At 42.7% G+C, this 23,941-nt stretch overlaps 1 protein-coding gene across 2 annotated transcripts; it reads right to left on the bottom strand.

The window, feature by feature from the left end:
• Positions 1–6,206: 6,206 nt before the first annotated feature.
• LOC147354855 (uncharacterized) lies at positions 6,207–23,291 on the bottom strand. 2 transcript variants are annotated; one of them, XM_086354963.1, is made up of 4 exons: positions 22,990–23,236; positions 19,671–20,422; positions 17,624–17,750; positions 6,207–10,392 (listed from the first exon to the last, which is right to left on the bottom strand). In XM_086354963.1, the coding sequence occupies exons 2-4, from the start codon at positions 19,821–19,823 to the stop codon at positions 7,634–7,636; spliced, it is 3,039 nt and encodes a 1,012-aa protein (XP_086211089.1). In that variant the 5' UTR covers positions 19,824–20,422; positions 22,990–23,236; the 3' UTR covers positions 6,207–7,633. The 2 variants fall into 2 exon arrangements, with proteins under 2 accessions (XP_086211089.1, XP_086211090.1); XM_086354964.1 differs by lacking the exon at positions 19,671–20,422 and having other exon boundaries at positions 22,990–23,291.
• Between the last annotated feature and the right edge of the window lie 650 nt (positions 23,292–23,941).

Here is a 23,941-nt window from a genome sequence, read left to right as displayed (position 1 = left end):
CATATTTACCATGTGACATGACCACACCAATGTCACAAAATCAGAAATAAGTCCTGTCTTGGTTTGCTAATTTGTCTTTTCCAATTATTTCATTTCTTTCACTTCTATCCCAGTATGCATTTTTTCTTTCTTTCTTTCTTTCTTTTTTTTTTGGTCAAGCCATGGGCATGCAGGATTTTAGTTCTCCCACCAAAGACTGAACCCGGGGCCCCAGAAGTGGAAAGGTGGAGTCCTAACTCCTGGATTGCCAGGGAATTCCATGATTCATATTCTATTGCCCCTGTGGCAAATTGTTACAAATTTAGAAGATTAAGACCGTTTCTGTAGATAATACTTAGGATCTTGGTTTTCTACCTACCCTGGAAATCTCTTGTATTTAGTCTTTTGCTGTTCAAAGTGACTATGAGATAGTTGGATTGTTGGATTAATATCTACCATGCTGTGTTGTGCTCAGTCACTCAGTCACATCTAATTCTTTGCCACCCCATGGACTGTAGCATATTTGTTACTAATTTGTATTCATTGCCCTTTTCCTTTGTTTAAAGTAAATTCTTTCTTTTTTTTAAATTTATGTTTGGTGTGCTGGGTCTTTGTTGCTGCATGACCTTTTTCTCTAGTAATGGCAAGCAGAGGCTACTTTCTGGTTGCAGTGTGTGGGCTTCTCATTGCACTGGCTTCTCTTGTTGTGGAGCACAGGCTCTAGGTTGCACAGGCTTAAGTAGTTGAAGTGCATAGGTTCAGTAGTTGTTGTTCCCGGGCTGTACAGCACAGGCTCCATAGTTGTGGCACACGGGCTTAGTTGCTCTGTGGCATGAGGGATCCTCTGGGACCAGTGATCTCCTGCATTGGCAGGCAGATTCTTTACCACTGAGCTACCAGGGAAGTCCCTTTATTCCAATTTTTGTTTTCTACTCTTTTCCTGCTTTTGTGGCTTTCATTATTTTATGATTCCATTCTATCTTGTTAGCATATCAGGTTATACTTCTTTGCACTGATAAAGAACCTGCCTGCCAATTCAGGAGATACAAGAGACATGGGTTTGACCCCTGGATCAGGAAGATCCCCTGGAGGAGGGCATGGCAATACATTCCATTCTTCTTGCCTGAGGAATCCCATGGACAGAGGAGCCTGGTGGGCTACAGTCCATAGAGTTGCAAAGTCAGACACAACTGAAGCATCTTAGCACATAGACAATAGAGTTTGAAGTAAACATTGACAACTAAACCAAGTCCACTTTCAAATAATATTCTCCATTTCACAGATAGTGTACCTCATAATACAACAATCCCAGTTCTTCCCTCTAGTCCCTTGAATTAAGGTCATTCATTCTACTTATAATCAAATCCTTTACGATTATACAGTGGAAGTGACAAATAGATTGAAGGGATTAGATCTGATAGAGTGCCTGAAGAACTATGAATGGAGGTTTATAACACTGTATAGGAGGCAGTGATCAAAACCATACCCAAGAAAAAGAAATGCAAAAAGGCAAAATAGTTGTCTGAGGAGGCCTTAAAAATAGCTGAGAAAAGAAGAGATGTGAAAGGCAAAGGAGTAAAGGAAAGATATACCCATCTGAATGCAGAGTTCCAAAGAATAGCAAGGAGAGATAAGAAAACCTTAAGTGAACAATACAAAGAAATAGAGAAAAACAACAGAATGGGAAAGAATAGAGAACTCTTCAAGAAAATTAGAGATACCAGGGGAAATTTTCATGCAAAGATGGGCACAATAATGGACAGAAACGGTATGGACCTAACAGAAGAAGATATTAAGAAGAGGTAGCAAGAATACAGAGAAAAACCATACAAAAAAGATCTTAATGACCCAGATAACCATGATGGTGTGATCACTAACCTAGAGCCAGACATCTTGGAATGTGAAGTCAAGGGGGCCTTAGCAAGAATGACTACGAACAAAGCTAGTGGAGATGAAGGAATTCCAGCTGAGCTATTTCAAGTCCTTAAACACAATGCTTTGAAAGTGCTACACTCAATATGCCAATAAATATGGAAAACTCACCAGTGGCCACAGGGCTGGAAAAGGTCAGTTTTCATCCCCACCCCAAAGAAAGACAGTGCCAAAGAATGTTCAGCTACTGAACAATTGTATTCATTTCTCATGCTAGCAAAGTAATGATCAAAATTCTCCAAGCTAGGCTTCAACACTGTGTGAACCAAGAACTGCCAGATGCTCAAGCTGGATTTAGAAAAGGCAGAGGAACCAGAGATCAAATTGCCAACATCTAGTTGGATCATAGAAAAGGCAAGAGAATTCCAGAAAAACATCTACTTCTGCTTCATTGACTACACTAAAGCCTTTGGCAGTATGGTTCACAACAAATTGTGGGAAATTCTTAAAGAGATGGGAATACTAGACCACCTTACCTGCCTCCTGAGAAATCTGTATGCAGGTCAAGAAGCAACAGTTAGAACCAGACATGGAACAGACTGGTTCAAAATTGGGAAAGGAGCACATCAAGGCTGAATATTGTCACCTGGCTTATTTAATTTCCATGCAGAGTACATCATGGAAAATGCTGGGCTGGATTGAAGCACAAGCTGGAGTCAAGATTGCAAGGAGAAATATCAATAACCTCAGCTATGCAGATGACACCACCCTTATGGCAGAAAGCAAAGAGAAACTAAAGAGCTTTTTAACATAGGTGAAAGAGGAGAGTGAAAAAACTGGCTTAAAACTCAACATTCAAAAAGCAAAGATCATGGCATCAGGTCCCATCACTTCATGGCAAATAGATGGGGAAACAATGGAAATATTGACAGATTTTATTTTCTTGGACTCCACAAAATCACTACAGATGGTGACTGCAGCTGTGAAATTAAATGATGCTTACTCCTTAGAAGAAAAGCTATGACAAACTTAGACAGCATATTAAAAAGCAGAGACATTACTTTGCCAACAAAGGTCCATCTAGTCAAAGCAATGGTTTTTCCAGTAGTCATGTATAGATGTAAGAGTTGGAGTATAAAGAAAGCTGAGTGACAAAGAATTGATGCTTTTGAACTGTGGTGTTGGAGAAGACTCTTGAGAGTCCCTTGGATGGCAAAGAGATCCAACCAGTCCACCTGAAAAGAAATCAGTCCTGAATATTCACTGGAAGAACTGGTGCTGAAGCTGAAACTCCAATATTTAGGCCACCTGATACAAAAAGCTGACTCATTAGAAAAGACCTTGATGCTAGAAAAGGTTGATAGCAGGAGGAGAAGGGGACGACAGAGGATGAGATGATTGGATAGCATCACCAACTCAATGGATGAGTTTGAGCAAGCTCTGGTGAATATGGTAAAGGACAGGGAAGCTTGGCATATTGCAATCCGACCAGTGAGTTGGACACACTGAGCGACTAAACAATTGTACTTACATAGAAGCATACATATACAGGATATGCATACACATAAGCATACATAATAGAATGTGTTGGTATTAGTATTTCAAACAAATTGTTATCAGATCAATTAAGAATGAGAAAAATAACTTTACCTTTATTCCTTCTTCAGTGCTCTTCTTTAACTGGACTTTTTGACCTATACAATTTTGCTCATCTCTAATGAAATTTCCACATTTCTTGCAAGGCAGAAGCTATGGTCTGAATGTTTGAGTTAGTCCTCCAAAAGGTGTGTGTTGAAAGAACAGTCCCAAAGGTGCTAGTGGGGTCTTTAAGAGATTAGGAGTGGGGTCTTTAAGAGATGTTTCCGTTATAGGGTGATGGAGTCCTCGGAAGTGGTATTAATGCCTTTATAAGAAGCTCCAGAGAGACCCCTAACTCTATCACATGTGAACACAGCAAGAAAGCACCAACTAAGATCCAGGAAGTGGGGTGCCATCAGAAAACTCATCCATTCTGGTATCTTGATCTGGTACTCCACAGCCTCCAACTTAATAAGAAATATTCATTAAAAACAAAAAACAAACAAACAAAAACAACTAACAAGGTTGTGGTATTTTGTTATAACACCCCAAATGAACCAAGATGGTAGTCTTACTGGGAAAAAAAATTCCATTTTTATTTCTCTTTATTTTTTTAAACTATTTTACATTGGAGTATAGCTGATTATCTTTAAAAGGCTTTGCTTTCCCTGCACAATTTTTGAAGATTATTTATTATTGGTTACAGTGGGTCTTCGTTACTGTACACAGGCTTTCTCTAGTTGAAGCCAGTGGGGGCTACTCTAGTTGCTGTGGGGCGGCGTTCTCATTATGGAGGCTTCTTGTGTTGCAGAGCACAAGCTCTAAAGCGTTCAGGCTTCAGTAGTTGTGGCCCGTGGACTTACCTGCCCCTGGCATGTGTAATCTTCCCAGACCAGGGATAGAACCTATGTCCCCTCCATTGACAGGCAGATTCCCAAACACTGGACAACCAGGGAAGTCCCCCTTAACTTTTTTTTTTTTTTGAGGTGGTGGCTGTGGTGGCGGTCTTTGTTGCTTCGTGCTTTCTCTAAGTTGCAGTAAGCAGGGGCTGCTCTCTATTTGTGGTGAGAGAGTTCCTCATTAGTTTCTCTTGTTCTGGAGAACAGGCTTCGTTTCCCTGTGGCATATGGGATCTTCCAGGACCAGGGAATCCACCCCATGCCACCTGCATTGTAAGACCAATTTCACCCAATCTGAAATTGGTGAATTGTTAACCACTGTACCACAAGAAGTCACTGAAATATTTTATTTCCTTTAATTTCAAAATGATGTCTACATGTAGTTTTTAATCTTTAATCCTTGATTTCCTGGAGTTTCGAACTGATGGCTACATGTAGTTTTTTACCATTTATCCTGCTTAGTACTAAAGTTCCTGATTTGTGCTTTCTTGTCTGACATTAATTTCTTCCTTAATGATGTAGCTTGGACAACCTAATTAATACCAAGATTGAGTCTCCACTTTGCTCCAAAGACTGAAACTCTTGATTCGTGCCTCAGAGGCTAAGCCTTGGTTTTTTGCCTCATCGAGGAAATCTTTGGCGTTTACACCATACATGTTGGGCACAAGGTGGGGCCTGCCAGCAGATCAACAAGACTGCATCCTGCCCTCACTGTCCTGCATTGCTCAGGAACCTCCAAGGGCAAGAGGGATCTGTGACTTTGGGCAGTGCATCACCTTAGGGATAAGCCGTGGTAACCTCACCCCAAGAGAATTGGTTACTCAGCCTGAATGGTCCTACCAAAATTCCCTTAGTGGGTGCCAACACACCTAGGTTTCTCCTGGGTCCCCATTACCACCACTACCTTCCTGCCACCTCCTGCTCTGCACCATACCTGGCTCACCCCTTTCCCTCTCCTGAGATGCCACCTCCAATCAAACATGGCCAGTGGTTTGGAGAATGTGGGCCTTGGACAAAAAGGCCACACCAGGTTCTGTTGGGGAACTTCCTATGCTCTAGATTTCCTGAGAAGTCTCACCAGGGATGGAGAGACCCACAGTAGCCCAATCAACCAACTGGAGCCTTTGAAAAACATCCCAAGTGTTGGTGAACTTCACGTAGGGAAAATACCTGATGCCATGAGTTATTAATTACAGAAAAAGATGACAAGAACCTTGAAGAGAGCATTTAGAGTGTAAGAAGCCCATATCAGGAGATGGTGAGACAGGGAAGCCTAGTGTCCTGCACTTCATGGGGTTTCGGAGTTGGACACGACTGAGTGACTGAACAACATAAGAAACTGGACGCTAAGTTTAGTTTTCCACCGAACACCCAGAGGACCCAAGCAGAATTTATCAGCTGCTTCCCTGAGTACATCCCACTTTCACAACCTAAGAATTTTTAAAATTGGCAAAAGCTACAAAGCAGGGCTAGGTTTATTGTTTCACTGAATGCCTAGACTTAAGTGATGGGAACAGGGATGATACATATTAAAAAAGGCAAATGATACAATCAGCAATTATACAGAAGATATACAGCTGGTAAACAGCACATTAAAAATGCTCAAAATCATGAATCTCTAGGGAAATGTAGTAAAACCAATTGAAAGCTCACTGAGACAGCACTACTCACTTATTAAAAGGACTGATATTAATGACTGGTACAGATGTTGAGAAACTGGAACTCCTACAATGCAGATGGAAATGCAAAGGGGAACAGTCATTTTAAATGAGTTTCTTAGTTTCATCAGGTGTTAAAATTTATCTACCAAAGTGACCCAGACATTCCCCTGAGTTATCAATAAAAGGAACATACATCCACATAAAGAACTGACACAAGTGTTTACAGCAGCTTTATTTTCAAGAATGAAAACCTAGAAATAACCTAAACACTAAGAAAAAGATGAATGGATAAACAGTTGTACATCTAAATATAAGAACGCTACTCACCAAAAACTAGAGATGAGATATTTATATATATCATGGATGAATCTGAAACAATTATGAAACAAAGGAAAACAAAAATAGTAAGCCGTTTATGACTCCAACCAGATAAATTCAAGAAAATGCACATATTATCTATTCTAAGGGAAAGTACACCAATGGTTATTGGAAAGGTGGGAAGGGCAAGGAGAGAGAAACATACCATTAACAGATATGGGCATTATTAGGACTCAAGAGGTTCATACCTAGGTGAAAACTTGCTTCAGCATCAGTCCTTCCAGTTAATATTCAAGATTGGATCTCCTTGCTGTAAAAGGACTTTCAGGAGTCTTCTCTAGCACCACATTTTGAAGTCATCAATTCCTTGGCATTCTGCCTTCTTTATGGTCCAGCTCTCACAACCGTAAGTGACCACTGGGGACACCATAGCCTTGGCTATACAAATCTTTGTCGGCAGAGCAATGTCTCTGATTTTCAGGACACCGTCTAGATTTGTCATTGGTTTCCCGCCAAGAAACAATGTCTGACTTCATGGCTGAAGTTTGGTGCATGTAAATTATACTTTGATATAGCTTTAAAGATTGGCTCAAAATGAAAAAAACCTTTATGTCCTACTCTTTTTGGAAAAAAAGGTTCTGCAACTGTATGCTGAACCCACCAACACACTCCTCATGTTCTCTGGAGATCAGTCTTCTATCAGTGGTAGCGAAGATGGGGTTAGGGTTTCTGCCTGAGTCAGCAGGAATGCTGCCTAGATCACAAGAGTCACATCCCCTTTTCCTTTCCTGCCTCTGCAGTAAGGTCCTTAAAGTAAAATTCACTAGAATCAGCAGATAAACTGATACTGCACAGTCAATGTCATATAAACATCAGGATGCACTTTAAGGAGAGGCACATTCCATCAAGTTGCCTGCAATTTCCCCCCACTCCCTATTAAACCAGAGTTTCTGTACCAATTGTGGTTTCCCTTGGACCCAGTTGTCATACAAATAATGAGATTGTACAAATAATGAGATTAGCTCAAAGATTTGTGGACATCAGGAAACACATCAGGTTCTTTTAGACTTGGAGAATACATACTTTTCAACAGTGCCTCAATACCCTATAATCTTTAATCTGAATAAGGAATAAAGATTCATGCTGCTCTCAGAAACACTTGAAACGAGATTCAATTCAGACCAATGGCCCCTCAATTTCCTCCAGTGTCCCTAAACTCAACAAGGAAATTGCACATTCACTGCACATTTATGACTTCCTGTAGGGTAAACTCTCAAATGTTCAAAGTGATTTGCTCGTAAAAGATTTCCGATATTTAGTGCATTCCTAAGGCCTTTCTCCAGTGTGAGCTTTCTTATGACAGTGCAGTTTAGCGGTGTTAATAAAAGATTTCCCACATTCACTACATTTAAAAGGCCTTTCTCCACGGTGAACTTTCTGATGATAATAGAGGCTGTTGCCACGAGTGAAAGATTTCCCACATTCACTGCACTTATAAGGCCTTTCTCCAGTGTGAGCTCTCTGGTGTATAATGAGATGATTTCTCTGGACAAAGGTTTTCCCACAATCACCACACTCATAAGGCCTTTCTCCAGTGTGAGCACTCTGATGATAACAGAGGCCAGATTTGCTGCTAAAGGATCTCCCACATTCACTGCACTCATAAGGCTTTTCTCCAGTGTGACTTCTCAGATGTATACGGAGCTGGTAACTAGTGGTAAAAGATTTCCCACATTTGGTGCATTTGTAAGGCCTTTCTCCAGTATGAACTTTAAGATGACAACGAAGGTAGTAATTAAGGGTATAAGATTTCCCACATTCACTGCACTCAAAAGGCTTTTCTCCAGTGTGGGCTCTCTGATGAACACGGAGGAGGTAATTAGTAATAAAAGATTTTCCACATTCAATGCATTTGTAAGGCTTTTCTCCAGCGTGAGTTTTCTTATGATAGTACAAGGCAGAGTTAAAGTTAAAAGATTTTCCACATTCCCTGCATTCATAACGCCTTCCACCTTTGTGAATACTCTGGTGTTCAATAAACCTACACTTACTATTATAAGATTTCCCACACTCAGTACACACATAAGCACTTTTCCCTGTGTGAACTCTTTGGTGTTCAATTAAGGTACTCCTAAAGAGAAAGGATTTCCCACATTCACTACACTCAAAAGGCCTTTCCCTTGCATGTGATTTCTGATGACACTTCAGGGCCGACCTATACATGAAAGATTTTCCACATTCACTGCACTCATGAGGTCTTTCTCCAGAATGAACTCTCTGATGATTACGGAGAGAACTGATAGTCGTAAATGATTTCTTGCATTCAGTGCACCTTACATAAGACCTGTCTCCAGAATGAATCCCCTGATGATAATGAAAGTTGAATTTAGAGGTAAAAGATTTCCCACACTCACTGCACCTATATGGCCATTCACTAGAATGAATTCTCTGATGGTAATGAAAAACAACAGGATTAAAAAAAGATTTCCCACATTCACTGCACTCAATAGGCCTTTCAGTGTGAGTGCCTTCATGAAGACGGAGACTAGTGCTACTGGCAAAAGATTTTCCACACTCACCACACGCATAAGGCCTTTCTTCAGTGTGAATTCTCTGATGACGATGGAGATGGGAGTTAGTAATAAAAGATTTCCCACATTCATTGCACTTATAAGGCCTTGCTCCTGCATGAGATCTCTGATGATATCTGAGGGAAGGCCTAGAGGTAAAAGATTTCTCACATTCACTGCACTTGTAAGGTCTTTCTCCTGTGTGAGATCTATTATGACAAATGAATGAGGATCTAGACATAAAAGATTTCCCACATTCACTGCATTTGTAAGGCCTTTCTCCAGTATGAGATCTCTGATGATATTGGAGAGCACCGGTAGAGGTAAAAGATTTCCCACATTCATAACATTTATAAGGCTTTTCTCCTGTGTGAGATCTCCGATGATATTGGAAAGAATTGGTAGAGGTAAAAGATTTCCCACATTCACAGCATTTATAAGGCTTTTCTCCTGTGTGAGATCTCTGATGATTACGGAGTTTGAAGTTAGAGGTGAAGCATTTTCCACATTCACTGCATTTATAAGGCCTTTCTCCAGTGTGAGATCTCTGATGAGATCGGAGGATGCAGTTAGTGGTAAAGGATTTCCCACATTCACTGCAGTCATAAGGTCTTTCTCCTGTGTGAGATCTCTGATGATAAATGAGGGCAGATCTACATGTAAAAGATTTCACACAGTCACTACACCTATAAGGACGTTCTCCAGAAAATACTCTCTTATGTCCAATGAACACAAAGCTGTCATAAAAAGACTCTGCACAGTCACTGCACACAGAACTATTCTCTCCATTGTGCAATCTCTGGGGAGAAACAAGGACTGACTTGTGGCTTAAGGATTTCCCACATTTGCTGCACTTCTCTGATCCTGAACGAGTATAAATTTTTTGATCCTGACTGACAGTTGAGTTTTGTCTAAAAGATTTGCCACTTTTGATAAACAAATGAAGTCTTTCCCCAGGATGAACTCTCTGGTGGATAATAAACGTTGATTTGTACCTGAATGTTTTCCCGCATTCCCTGCACACAAAACATGGCCTTTCAGTGTAGACACTCCAGTCCTGAACAAGTGTGTGTTCAGAGCCGAAGGCTTTCTCGCAATTTCCGGAGGTATGATTTCTGCTTGGTGAAGTTGATCTGCACTGGGTGACTGTATTCAGCTTCTCCACAGTATAAGTGGCCTGCAGATGTCCCATGCTGGCCAGAATTTTCCCAGAAGTAAGAGGCTTCCCTGACACATGGAATCTGGGGCTCTTAAAAGATAAAGCCTCATGGACACAGCTTCTCAAAGACATATAAAATTTTTTTGCACACGCCCCACACCTCAACAGTTTTTGGCTGTTTTGTGTTCCCTGCTGCTCCACCAACTGGAAAACATATCTCAAGACTGTACTACACTTCTCACAGGGATGGGTCTTCTGAGAAAATGGAGTTGCTGTGGGAGATCCAGTCCATGAGACTCCTATAGGAACAGTTTTTTCACAGGGTGTCTCCCCACCTTCTGCTCCACAGCAGCAACCTGAATGCAAAGAAACACTAGTGAAGTGCACGTTGACTTCATAGGGAGGGAGCTAGTTCACCATAAATGTATAGCCATTTCATATAAGAATGACCTTCAAAGAAATGGGATACTTTTAAAGACTAGGGAGTTGGAAATCAGTTTAAGCAGCAGCTGCTGTGCATTACTGGGACTGAAACTGGTGGAGATCTCAACAAGAAAAGGATACAAAAATAGAGTGTGACACAAGGAAAAGAAGCAGGGTCTAGTGCTTGTTTCTCTGCCCACAGCTTCCTGTAGGACCTTTTCTACTACTGATGTGAAGCTCAGTAGAAGGGTGTGATCACAGCCACGAAAACAGAATCACAAATCATTTGCTTTTCAAGGTCAATTTAAGGATATATTCACACCTCACAGCATGATGCATGATGGGCAAAGTTCAGAGAGTAATAGAGAAAGCGTGGTAAGAGAAAGAGGTAAGATGTTGAGTCCAGAGAGGTGGAGCTGATCCCTGTGCTGGAAGTCATAGCAGAAATGACAAAGTAACAGAAATGACAGGTCAGCAAAAAGTCAACAGCGGAGGAGTAAAAGTAGAAATGGGGTGTGGTCACTGGCAATAGTACCAAAGTTTTCATTGAACAAAGACAGTTTCCTGGTATATTTTTAACAATGCCCTGATGTCACAGTCTCCCCAGCTATAATTCAGCAGGACCAGGCCCACTGACCTCACCATGCCATAGCTAGAGTCATGTCCATCCCATTATGCACAAAGGATTCCTTTCCCTAAGAAAGTCATAACCGCAATTACTGGGTACATGGAGCACTGAAGGAAAAAAAAAAAAAAAGAAACACAGAAAGGCTAGTAGCGTTCCAGAGCAACTCAGCATTACAGCAGACCCAGGAAAGAGCACAAGTTGAGTGACATCAATAAAATAGTAGAATAGGAGATACCACCCTTCACTACCAATGAAAAATAAACAGCTATCCATGAAGGACATTAATCAGCCTTGGAAGACACAAGAGTCCAGTGAAGAACGGACTCTTATATTCATGTATGGAAGTGAGAGTTGAGCCATAAAGAAGGCTGAGTGCCAAAGAACTGACGCTTTTGAATTGTGTTGGAGAATACTCTTGAGAATACTGTGGACTGCAAGAAGATCCAACTAGTCAATCCTAAAGGAAATCAACCCTGAATACTCATTGGAAGGACTGATGCTAAAGCTGAAGTTCTAATACTTTGGCCACCTGATACGAAGAGCCAACTCACTGGAAAAGACCCTGATGATGGGGAAAATTGAAGGCAAAAGGAGAAAGGGGCAGCAGAAGATAAGATGGTTAGATAGCATCACTGGCTCAATGGACATGAATTTGAGCAAACTCCGGAAGACAGTGAAAGACAGATGAGTCTGCAGTGCTGCAGTCCAGGAGGTTGTAAAGAGTAGGACACAACCTAACTGTTGAACACCACCACCACCACTACAGTGAAACATAATAAAAGGAAGAAGCACACAGAAAGGATCACTGGAAAGTGTCTTAAAAAAGACATCTGGAAATGACTAGGAAATGAGGGCTGGGCTGCCACTGACCTATTTCTCTCAGCCACAGGGCAGGGGCCACTGCAGTCCCAGTGGCCTCTGCTGCAGAAGACATAGCTGCCTGCTCTACAGAGGACACTGGAACTTTTGCCACTGAATTATCTGACACTCATGGTCAGAGTGGATACCCTGGTGAGTATGAAGCTACTGGTTAACACCCTCGGCAGGAGCTGTTGTGCTGATTCAGAAGCAGGGCTGCCACACCCCCTAAACCTGTGCCAGCATTTCAGACCCTGACTCCACCACTACACCATGTACTTCTGTGTCTCAGGTACTAGAAACAACTTCGCTATAGACATGCCAGTTTGACAGAACCACAGCCACTGTCTACATGTGCAGCCAGGCAGATTCCATGGCTGCTCCCTGCACAGCCACATATCTCAAACAAAAGCCAAGGCTGCTGAGGCTATCCAATCACCCAGACCCCAGAACCACTGTCACTCCAAAAGTGCCTGTATACAACACCCCAGGTCTGTGGATCCTCAACAGATGCACACACCTCAGACACCAGTGCTACTACAACCAATCAGGTACCCAACAGTCGATAGGGCACCAAGAAGGATCCCCTTGGTGACAAAGTCCTCTGGGAGAAAAAGAGATCAGGAGTTTGCTAGCAGCCTTCTCCACCACTTTGGACACCCTCAGCTTTGCTGATTGAGGAATCTTGATTATCTTTACTGACACTGACTTCAGGTGAAGAAGCTGCACAGAGAACAACCTAATTGGGTCTTCCACAGAGCCAGAATGGCCACAGCCCAAACTTGAACCCCCCACAGATTGAGATCTTCCCACACCAAAAACTGTAATGTGAAGCCTGGAAGAAATGACTAAACCATCAAATCAGCGTAAAGAAATGCAAGGCTACAGGAAACACACAAAAAATCAAAGAAACATGAAACCAATACAGAAATACCATAATTTATCAGAAACCACACTCAAGGAAATGGAGACCTACAAAGGGTCAAAGAGTTCAAAATAATTGTTTGACCACAGTTCAGTGAAGCAACAACAAAGCAACAATTCAACAAAGTAAGGTAAACAATATATAAACAAAACAAGTTGTTTAACAAAGAGACAAAAATGAAAAAGCAGGTCTTCACTGGTGGCTCGGTCAGTAAAGATTCTGCCTCCAATGCGAGAGACCTGGGTTCAGTCCCTGGGTTGGGAAGATCCCATGGAGAAGGAAATGGCAACCCACTCCAGTATTCTTGCCTGGAGAATTCCATGGACAGAGGAGCTTGGTGGGCTACAGTTCATGGGGTCGTAAAGAGTCGGACACAACTAAGTGACTAACGATACCGGCACTCACTGAACTCATGAAGGTTGGCTGAGAGGAACAGGACTGAAGAATCACCCCACACTTTCAACCAGTGATATTGGAGGTTCTGGTAAGCCCACTCTCCAAAAAGGCCCATAGATGTGAAGAATCAACAGATAAATTGATAAATGAATATGTGGGAAATCCCTATCACATCATTGATGGGATTCTTAATATGATACAACAGGGAGCTAAGACATATCAAAATAAGAAATGGAACAATACAAGATCATTACATATATTTATAATCAAACACTTTCATGCAGACACAAAACTACTATATCCTCTTAATACCAGTAGAGTGTCAACTAATACATGGGAAAGGCTGTTTTTACATTGACTGTCCTTATTGCACTGATCTTTAGCAGAATTATTCTACTTGGTCTGCAAAAGAAAACATTCTACTATGCTGAAATAGCACAAACAACTTATGCTTTTACAGTCTGCTCTTACCTATTACCAGAACAGTTTATGTATTCTTACACCTTTGGCCTTCTATGGGTATTAAAAACTTGAAAAACTAAAGTTATGAGAACCAAGATGGTATATATATGAAGTATACGCCTTCAGTTCAATTCAGTCACTCAGTCATGTTTGACTCTGTGACCCCATAGACTGCAGCATGTCAGGCTTCCCTGTCCATCATGAACTCCCGGAGCCTGTTCAAATTCGTGTCCATTGAGTCAGTGATGCCATCCAACTACCCCATCCTCTGTCATCCCCTTCTCCTCCTGCCTTCAGTCTTTTCCAGAATCGGGGTCTTTTCCAGTGAGTCAGTTCTTTGCACCAGGTGGCCAAAGTATTGGAGCTTCAGCTTCAGCATCAGTCCTTCCAATGAATATTCAGGACTGATTTCCCTTAGGATTGACTGGTTTGATCCCCTTGCAGTCCAAGGGACTCTTTTTTAAGAGTCTTCTCCAACACCACAGTTTAAAAGCATCCATTCTTCAGTGCTCAGCTTTCCTTATGGTCCAACTCTCACATCCACACATGACTCCTGGAAAAACCATAGCTTTGACTAGATGCACCTTTGTTAGCAAAGTAAGGTCTCTGCTTTTTAATATGCTGTCTAGGTTGGTCATAGCTTCGCAAGCGTCTTTTAATTTCATGGCTGCAGTCATCATTTGCAGTGATTTTGGAGCCGCAAAAAATAAAGTCTGTCACTGTTTCTAGTTTCCCCATCTATTTGCCATGAAGTGATGGGACCTGATGCTATGATCTTTGTTTTTTGAATGCTGAGTTTTAAGCCATCTTTTCACTCTCCTCTTTCACTTTCATAAAGAGGCTCCTCAGTTACTCTTCTCTTCCTGCTATAATGGTGGTATATCATCTGCATATCTGAAGTTACTGATATTTCTCCCAGCGATCTTGATTCCAGCTTGTGTTTCATCCATCCTGGTATTTTGCATGATGTAATCTGCATAGAAGTTAAATAAGCAGAGTGACAGAATACAGCCTTGATGTGCTCCTTTTCCAACTTGGAACCAGTCCGTTGTTCCATGTCTGGTTTTAACTGTTGCTTCTTGACCTGCATACAGATTTCTCAGGAGGCAGGTAAGGCGGTCTGGGTTCCCATCTCTTGAAGAATTTTCCACAGTTTGTTGTGATCCACACAGTTAAAGGTTTTGGCATAGTCAATGAAGCAAAAGTAGATGTTTTTCTGGAATTCTCTAGCTTTTTCTATGATCCAACAGATGTTGGCAATTTGATCTATGCTTCCTCTGCCTTTCCTAAATCCAGCTTGAACATCTGGAAGTTCATGTACTGTTTAAGCCTTGCTTGGAGAATTTTCAGCATTACTTTGCTAGGGTGTGAGATGAGTGCAATTGTGCAGTAGTTTGAACATTCTTTGGCATTGCCTTTCTTTGGGACTGGAATGAAAATTGACCTTTTCCAGTCCTGTGGCCATTGCTGAGTTTTCCAGATTTGTTAGCATGTTGAATGCAGCACTTTCACAGCATCATCTTTCAGAATTTGAAATAGCCCAACTGGAATTCCATTACCTCCATTAGCTTTGTTCATAGTGATGCTTCCTAAGGCCCACTTGACTTCACATTCCAGGATGTCTGGCTCTAGGTGAGTGATCACACCATCGTGGTTACCTGGGTCATGAAGATCTTTCTTGTATAGTTCTTTCATGTATTCTTGCCACCTTTTCTTAATATCTTCTGCTTCTGTTAGGTCCATGTCATTTCTGTCCTTTATTGAGCCCATCTTTGCATGAAATGTTCCCTTGGTATCTCTAATTTTCTTGAAGAGAGATCTCTAGTCTTTCCCATTCTATTGTTTTCCTCTGTTTCTTTGCAATGTATATCCCTTAGGCATCTATTTTTAACTAAGTGAAAACTAGATGGAAATATGGGAGACCCAATTGATTTGCAGGAAAGATAATTAAGTTTCTATCAAAAAATTATGACTATGAGCTTAAACTTTTATTGTCTTTTTGTGCTTTGTGTTTTGAATGTTCAAACATATAACTGGTGTATTAGAAGAGTATAAATATCTGTTGAAAAGGGGTAGTATCAATAATCTGATGATATTATCAATCTTTTTGGGGGGAGTAATTGTTTCCCAATGTTGTGTTAATTTCTACTGTACAACAAAGTAAATTAGCCATATGTATACGAATATCCCCTCCCTGTTGAGCCTCCCTATTTCTTACCTTGTGTTTAACTAAAATTCAGTCACTTGGAATTCTGTTTAGATTGAAAGTCCTTGGCACATTCTTATGTTATGGCTATTGAAAATCATTCCAAAGCAGCTACACTGGAATATAATTAAGAAATGCTCTGACTAGTCTGAGAAAACCATACAATAAAAATGGAAATTTCATGTACTTGCAAAAACTCTGAGTTGATAAAATTACCTTCATCTGTTGGGCATTATGTTTACCTTAGTAATACAATCATGACACTCATTTAAAAGAAACAAACAAGAGCTTCCCTGGTGGTCCAGTTTTTAAGAGTCCACCTGTCAAAGATCCCTGGTCCAGGAAGATTATACATGGCCTGTAGCAACTGAGCCCCTGCACAACTACTGAGCCCATGCTCCTAGAGTCTGTGCTCCACAAGAAAAGAAACCACTGCAATGAGAAACCTACACACCACAAGGAAGAGCAGTCCCCGCTCACTGCAACAAAGACCCGCATAGCCAAAATTAACCAAATAAAAATGTGTTTTAAAAAAGAAAGCAAACAAACAAATGGACCCAAACAGAAGTTCTGCTGCTGAAGAATACAATGAAATAAAGCACAATGAAGACAGTATCAATAGCCAAATTTTATTAAGCAAAATAAGTCTAGGTACTTGAAAACAGGTGTTCTAATTATCCAGTGAGGAGAAAAGAGAGACAAAGATGAAGTGAAGAAAGCATACACGGATTATGAAACAAAAAGCAAAACACTATTTGTATTTTCAGAGTCCTGGAAAGAGCAGACAGAGAGAAAGGGGTAACAAGCACATTTAAAGAAACAATGATTGAAAACTTTCTAACTAGAGAGAAAAGAGTACACATCCAGATACATGAGGCTCACAGGTTCAATCAAAAACTTCACTGAAGCATATTATAATAAAATGGTCAAAAAGCAATTACAGCGAATGCCCTGGAGGTCCAGTAGTTAGGACTGGGCACTTTCACTGCTGGGGCCTAAGTTCAATCCCTGGCCAGGGAACTAAGATCCCAAAGCCTCAAGGTGTGAGGTGTGTCTGGGAGCAGTGGGTCGAGGGGGGGCCGGGTATTACATACTAGTCATAAAAAGAATGAAATAATGCTATTTGCAGCAACATGGATGAACCTAGAAGTTATCATACTAAGTGAAGTAAGTCAGAGAAAAAGAAATATATGTGATGTCACTTATATGTAGAATCTAAAAAAAAAAAAGTACGAATGAACTTTATTTACAAAATATACACAGACTCAGATAAAACAAACTCATGTTTACCAAAGCAGAAGTGAGGGAGGGATAAACTGGGAGTATGGGATTAACAGATGCACACTACCATGTATACAATAAACAATGATGTACTGTATAGCACAGGGAACCATATTCAATAACTTACAGTAAACTATTTAATGGAAAAGAACTGAAAACACATGGATATATACATATATATGTATAACCAAATCACTTGCCCTATGAGAGTTTAGTACAGCAAAGATTGGGGTTGGAGAGAAAAGAGGGCAGTGCCAACACCCCAGCCTTCTACCTACCCCAACTATACAGAAAACTGGGGAAACCAGCAGTGCCTATACCACGTGAGGCCAGAGCACCTCCTTCAGAAAGGTGGGATGAGGCAGGATACAGAGCCCAGCTCAGGTCACTGGGGAGGTTGAGTCTTACCCAGTGAGGATATAAGTGTGTAGTTCTCCAGCATCACATCCAGATACAGGAGTCTCTGAGTCTCATCAAGGAGTCTCCATTCCCTCTGGGAGAAGCGCACAGCAATATCTGGAAAGGTCACACCACCCTGTCAAGAAGGGAACAGATGAAAGCTTGAACATTATCCCTCTGAGAACCCACAATCCATGTCTGCACAAATCTATTCCAGATATTCTCCACCAGAGCTCCCAACCTGAGGGAAGATGCCAGGCCCTGGTGCAACAGAGGCCACTGTCTCCTCACAGCCCATTAACCACTTGTGTTCAGCCTTCAGCAGTCACTAGGTGGAAGGGGTGGTGGTGCACACAGATGCGATCTGAACTCTGGGCTTGGCCTGCAATCTCACCACCTGCCACCAGTCCTTCCTTCCATATTTGCCACCCTAAAACCAGACGTGAATTTCACATCCCCACAGCTTTCTTCAACTTCTTTACTGCCAGCTTTGCCCTTTCAACCACCACACTTGTCTCTCCACTCAACCTTTGTAAAAAACCCAGCCCTAAAAATCTCCCCACAAGACATCACTTCAGTTCAGTTCAGTCGTTCAGTCGTGTCCAGCTCTTCACGACCTCATGGACTACAGCACACCAGGCTTTACTGTCCATCACCAACTCCCAGAGTGGACTCAAACTCATGTCCTTTGAGTTGGTGATGCCATCCAACCATCTCATCCTCTGTCATCCCCTTCTCCTCCCACTTCAATCTTTTCCAGCATCAGGGTCTTTTCCAGTCAGTCATTTCTTCGCATCAGGTGGCCAAAGCATTGGATTTTCAGTATCAGTCCCTTCAATGAATAGTCAGGACTGATTTCTTTAAGGATTAACTAGTTTTATCTCCTTGCAGTCCAAGGAACTCTCAAGAGTCTTCTCCAACACCACAGTTCAAAAGCATCAGTTCTTCATTGCTCAGCTTTCTTTATAGCCCAACTCTCACATCCATACATGACTACTGGAAAAACTACAGCCTTGACTAGATCGACCTTTGTTGGCAAAGTAATGTCTCTGCTTTTTGATATGCTGTCTAGGTTGGTCATAGTTTTCCTTCCAAGGGGCAAGCATCTTTTAATTTCATGGCTGCAATCACCATCTGCAGTGATTTTGGAGTCCAAGAAAATAAAGTCTATCACTGTTTCCATTGTTTCCCCATCTATTTGGCATGAAGTGATGGGACTGGATGCCATGATCTTAGTTTTCTGAATGTTGAGTTTTAAGCCAGATGTAGTGACTCATAAATGACATCTGCCCCAGACCTTATCCACTAGCAAGACTAAAACATCCCAGATCCCATCAAAATTCATCACAAAATCCTGAAGAAGCCATATAGTATTAAATAAGCAGTAGCCCCAGCCTCACTGCCTTCTTGTCTCAATTACTCCTGGGTCTCCTCAGCCATTTTTCCTCCACTCATCCCACAAACATATCCAGGCCCTGAGCAAAAGAACCACTTCTCAGGACACACCCATCTTTCTGACCAACTAATATCATGCCTACTATAACCTGCATCCCCTCCTAAATGTGATCCACAGCTCCACGCTGCTCCACACAACGGTCATCACTTTTGAGAATTTCCATTCCTGAACACCTTCCCAGTTTTCCAGACCTGCTTAGTCAACTGCCCACTTGTTGCCTACACTCAGTCTTCTCTGAAACATCTCAGACTCTTAACAGAGCGAAAACAAACATAATATTTCCAAGGAAAATTAATCTGCTGTTAAGGTCCCCATCCAGTTGATGGGCCTTCCATCCCTTCATCTACTAGGGTCAAAACCCTGAAGGTCATCCATCGCTACTTCCTTTCTGTCATCAACAAGACCCCAAATTTGGCTTGGCCCGTCTCCAAAAATGGATCCAGAATTCCTGAGACATCGAGGGCAGTCCCTCTGGTCCATGAATACTCAATTCAGTTCAGTTCAGTCGCTCAGTCGTGTCTGACTCTTTTCGACCCCATGAATCGCAGCACGCCAGGCCTCCCTGTCCATCACCAACTCCCAGAGTTCACTCAGACTCACGTCCATCGAGTCAGTGATGCCATCCAGCCATCTCATCCTCTGTCGTCCCCTTCTCCTCCTGCCCCCAATCCCTCCCAGCATCAGGGTCTTTTCCAATGAGTCAACTCTTCGCATGAGGTGGCCAAAGTACTGGAGTTTCAGCTTTAGCATCATTCCTTCCAAAGAAATCCCAGGCTGATTTCCTTCAGAATGGACTGGTTGGATCTCCTTGCAGTCCAAGGGACTCTCAAGAGTCTTCTCCAACACCACAGTTCAAAAGCATCAATTATTCAGCGCTCAGCCTTCTTCACAGTCCAACTCTCACATCCATACATGACCACAGGAAAAACCATAGCCTTGACTAGACGGACCTTTGTTGGTAAAGTAATGTCTCTGCTTTTGAATATGCTATCTAGGTTGGTCATAACTTTCCTTCCAAGGAGTAAGCGTCTTTTAATTTCATGGCTGCAGTCACCATCTGCAGTCATTTTGGAGCCCAAAAAAATGACGTCTGACACTGTTTCCACAGTTTTCCCATCTATTTCCCTTGAAGTGATGGGACCGGATGCCATGATCTTCATTTTCTGAATGTTGAGCTTTAAGCCAACTTTTTCACTCTCCACTTTCACTTTCATCAAGAGGCTTTTTTAGTTCCTCTTCACTTTCTGCCACAAGGGTGGTGTCATCTGCATATCTGAGGTTATTGATATTTCTCCCGGCAATCTTGATTCCAGCTTGTGCTTCTTCCAGCCCAGCATTTCTCATGATGTACTCTGCATATAAGTGAAATAAGCAGGGTGACAATATACAGCCTTGACGTACTCCTTTTCCTATTTGGAACCAGTCTGTTGTTCCATGTCCAGTTCTAACTGTTAGGCTACCGCAATTAATCATTCCATGCCTCCTGCTACCCCTCCCCTGTTTACTTCTATAGTCTGTTCTCTTCTCTGCGACTAGTTGGAGTGTCTTTTGATTTCGGTAAGACTACCTCCTACCTGCAATTCAAACCTCTCATTACTTGTATAACAAATTGCCAATTTCTCAGGCAGCAACACTGCAAGCCTGACTCTGGCCTCATCACATCTGGCTTCTAAAGGAAAACAGAGAAGTTGTACCAGGATTCCGGCTAGTCTGACCTACAAGCCTCTGCATTTCGGGGTCCCTCTGTCTGTCACGCTCTCCCACTAGCCACCATGTGGTCAGAAATGACCTGATGACCGCTTCACCATCCTGAATCCTGGGGCCTGAGCTGCAGGCAAGTGAGGATGGGCCTCAGACTTAAGTGTCTGGTGCAGCGTGGCCTTCCCAAGGTGGCAACACTGGTAAAGAATCACCCTGCTCAGGGCTGGTGCACTAGGATGACCTGAGGGGTGGGATGGGGAGGGAGGTGGGAGGGAGGATTCAGGATGGGGGACACATGTACACATGTACATGATTCATGTGAATGTATGGCAAAAACCATTACAATATTGTAAAGTAATTAGCCTCCAATTAAAATAAATAGATAAATATTTTAAAATGTGTTGTAAGTCAGAAAGCCTTTTCTATGTCTGAAGCTTGGAACTGAAAAAAAAAAAAATGTATTAAATATAGCCTCTTGCTTTCCTTCCTTAGAACAACACCATGGAGTAAGAGGCAGACTGCTTGAGGTTAAGTTCTAGGGTACTGTACACCAGCTATGAGTCTCTACAACATGCTTAATAGTGAAGTGAAGTCACTCAGTCGTGTCCAACTCTTTGCGACCCGTGGACTGTAGCCCACCAAGCTCCTCTGTCCATGGGATTCTCCAGGCAAGAATACTGGAGTGGGTTGCCATTTCCTTCTCCAGGGGATCTTCCCGATCCAGGGATCAAACCCAGGTCTCCCACATTGCAGGTAGACGCTTTAACCTCTGCGCCACCAAGGAAGCCCTTAAATACAAGAATACAGTCTCTTAGAAAACCTCCTATAGAGACACAGAACTTCAGATCCAAGTACTACCATCAAAGATTTCAAAGGGAGGAAAGGAAGCCAGGTTGAAAGAAGAAGGGGGAGGAGGCGGGAGAGGGGGGCGAAAGGGGTGGCCTTACAGACGTCTCCTGCCACCTACAGATACCCAGGCGTTATGGAACTTTTCCCTGGGCCTCCAGAGAAGGGAGGACTGGAACTCAGCCCTACCACAAATCAGACCAGACCAGAACCAGAATTTGAGTTCTCTGCCAAGAGGAGGTGATCAGTCTCCAATCCTCAGCTCAGACTGAGGGCCCTTCGACCAGATTCTTGCGTCCAGGACCGGGAGACTAGAAAAACGGTGAAGGATAGGAAGGGTTAAGGAGAGGAAAGAGAGAGGGAAGGGGAGAGAGTGCTAAAGTTTCCTTCTCTATAAAACAGTTATCACCTACTTCAAACGATTACTATTAAGATTAAATAACATATATTGAGGGTTTAAAACAGTTCTTGGTAAGCACTGTGTGTTTACTGTTATTTTTGTGACCGTTGTTACTATCATTGCTATTTACATATTCTAGTCCCTCTGCTCTGGAGAAGGCGATGGCACCCAACTCCAGTACTCTTGCCTGGAAAATCCCATGGACAGAGGAGCCTGGTAGGCTGCAGTCCATGGGGTCACAAAGAGTCGGACACGCCTGAGCAATTTCACTTTCACTTTTCACTTTCATGCATTGGAGAAGGAAATGGCAACCCACTCCAGTGTTCTTGCCTGGAGAATCCCAGGAACGGGGGAGCCTGGTGGGCTGCCATCTATGGGGTCGCAGAGTCGGACACGACTGAAGTGACTTAGCAGCAGCAGCAGCAGTCCCTCCGCTCAGGATGTATTTTCTTTCTTACTTCACTCGGCAAAATACTTCTCATTTTTCTAAACCTGACTCAAAAAAACTGTCCTGAACTTTTAAAACAATGTCCTTTTTCAGTGCTATCTTAACAACCTTTATATATATAGTTATTAACAAAATTACCCTGAAATTATCTATTTGAATGTCATACGCCTGTACACACTTGCCTCCTTCCTCCCCCCTAAATTCCTGAAGAACAGTGTCCCTTCTCCATTTGTTCCCTAGAACTGATGCACAACTTATGTATTAGGGATCCACATCCACCCACCCCACCCCCCCAAAAAGAACCCGCCTGCTAATGCAAGAGACACAGGAGACGCGGGTTCGATCCCTGTGTCGGGTCCCGGGAGTAGGGCATGACAACCCCCTCCAGTATTCCTGCTTGGAGAATCCATGGACAGAGGACATGGAGGGCTACGGTCCATATGGTCGCAAAGAGTCGGACACGACTGAAGCGACTTAGCACGCACGGGGCGAGGGCGGTGAGGGCCGGGAGGAAGAGCGTTTACCTGAGGTGGGTCCCGCAGCGCCGCCGTAGCCATCGGACTCTGCCTTGCGAGGGACGGGAGTGTCGGTCCTTACCCCGGGTCTGGTGCCTCCTCTCAGACCCTCCCGTCCCCGACCAGCGAGCCAACAGGAGAGACGCCAAAAAAAGGGGCAACCAGGCTGGCTAGGCGGGTGTCCCCTTCTCTTCTCACCATTCCATGAGGACAACCATACCCAACGGAGCACAACGGTTTCCCGGTAGCCTACCCTGCAGCAAAGGATGTTCTAAGCAAATTGAGCGCTAGGCGAGGAGACCGGAAATCCCTCCCCTGACGCATGCTCACTGGGGGAAAGTCTTCATCCTCATCCCTCATTGGTTCAACGCTGGTGTCGCTCTGCCTGGGCTCTTCCTGGTAGTGTGTTCTGGGTGCTCTGGAGACCCCATGAAAGGCTGTTTGCCATCCTTAACTTGCAGAGCATTTCCTGTCAGCTCCCCGGAAGAATGCGGGGAAATGGTTCTCCTCCCCAGAGGGAGGAGCTTTACTCCTTTAAGATGTGAAGAGACATTAATTTAGACTCCTCCCAAGCTCATCCTGCTCTCAGAGGACAAGTCTAATAGACTTTTCCAAATTCTGTTACTGTGGGCAGGCAACGTTGCCCACATTCCTGATCCCATTCTAGTTCTTAAAGAAACAAAGCCACAGCCACTGCTGCTGTTCCCCAAAGGTGTTCCCTGAGGGGAAATCAGGATGCAGCCAGGCAGGAAGCATTCTGTGCCTGGGACAATGAGCGTTAATAGTTAAGATGCATATCTAAGGACTAAAGTTAAGTAGCCCAGATTCTTGCATCCTCTCATATACAGAAGAAAAGCACTAAAATCATTAACTTGAGTTGTCTATTCTTTGTGATTATCAGTGATCCTTTAATGGTCAACTGCCTGTTTTTTCCAGGGAAAAAAAAAAAACACACAAAAAA

Source organism: Bos grunniens, chromosome 18, assembly GCF_055505025.1.
Source record: "Bos grunniens cultivar Pamir isolate PY7600 chromosome 18, Bosgru_T2T1.0, whole genome shotgun sequence".
Classification (NCBI taxonomy): Eukaryota; Metazoa; Chordata; class Mammalia; order Artiodactyla; family Bovidae; genus Bos; species Bos grunniens.
This window is presented reverse-complemented; position numbering and strand designations above follow the sequence as displayed.

What these genes read in the sequence shown, in the direction of transcription:
- LOC147354855 (XM_086354963.1), bottom strand. Translation starts at nt 19,823, where the DNA reads ATGATGCTAAAGCTGAAACTCCAGTACTTTGGCCACCTCATGCGAAGA. An exon ending in GCATCACTGACTCGATGGAC is followed by an intron (nt 17,751 to 19,670) that starts GTGAGTCTGAGT and finishes CCTTCTTGACAG; the next exon opens with GGTGGTGTGACCTTTCCAGA. An exon ending in CACACTTATATCCTCACTGG is followed by an intron (nt 10,393 to 17,623) that starts GTAAGACTCAAC and finishes CTTTGCATTCAG; the next exon opens with GTTGCTGCTGTGGAGCAGAA.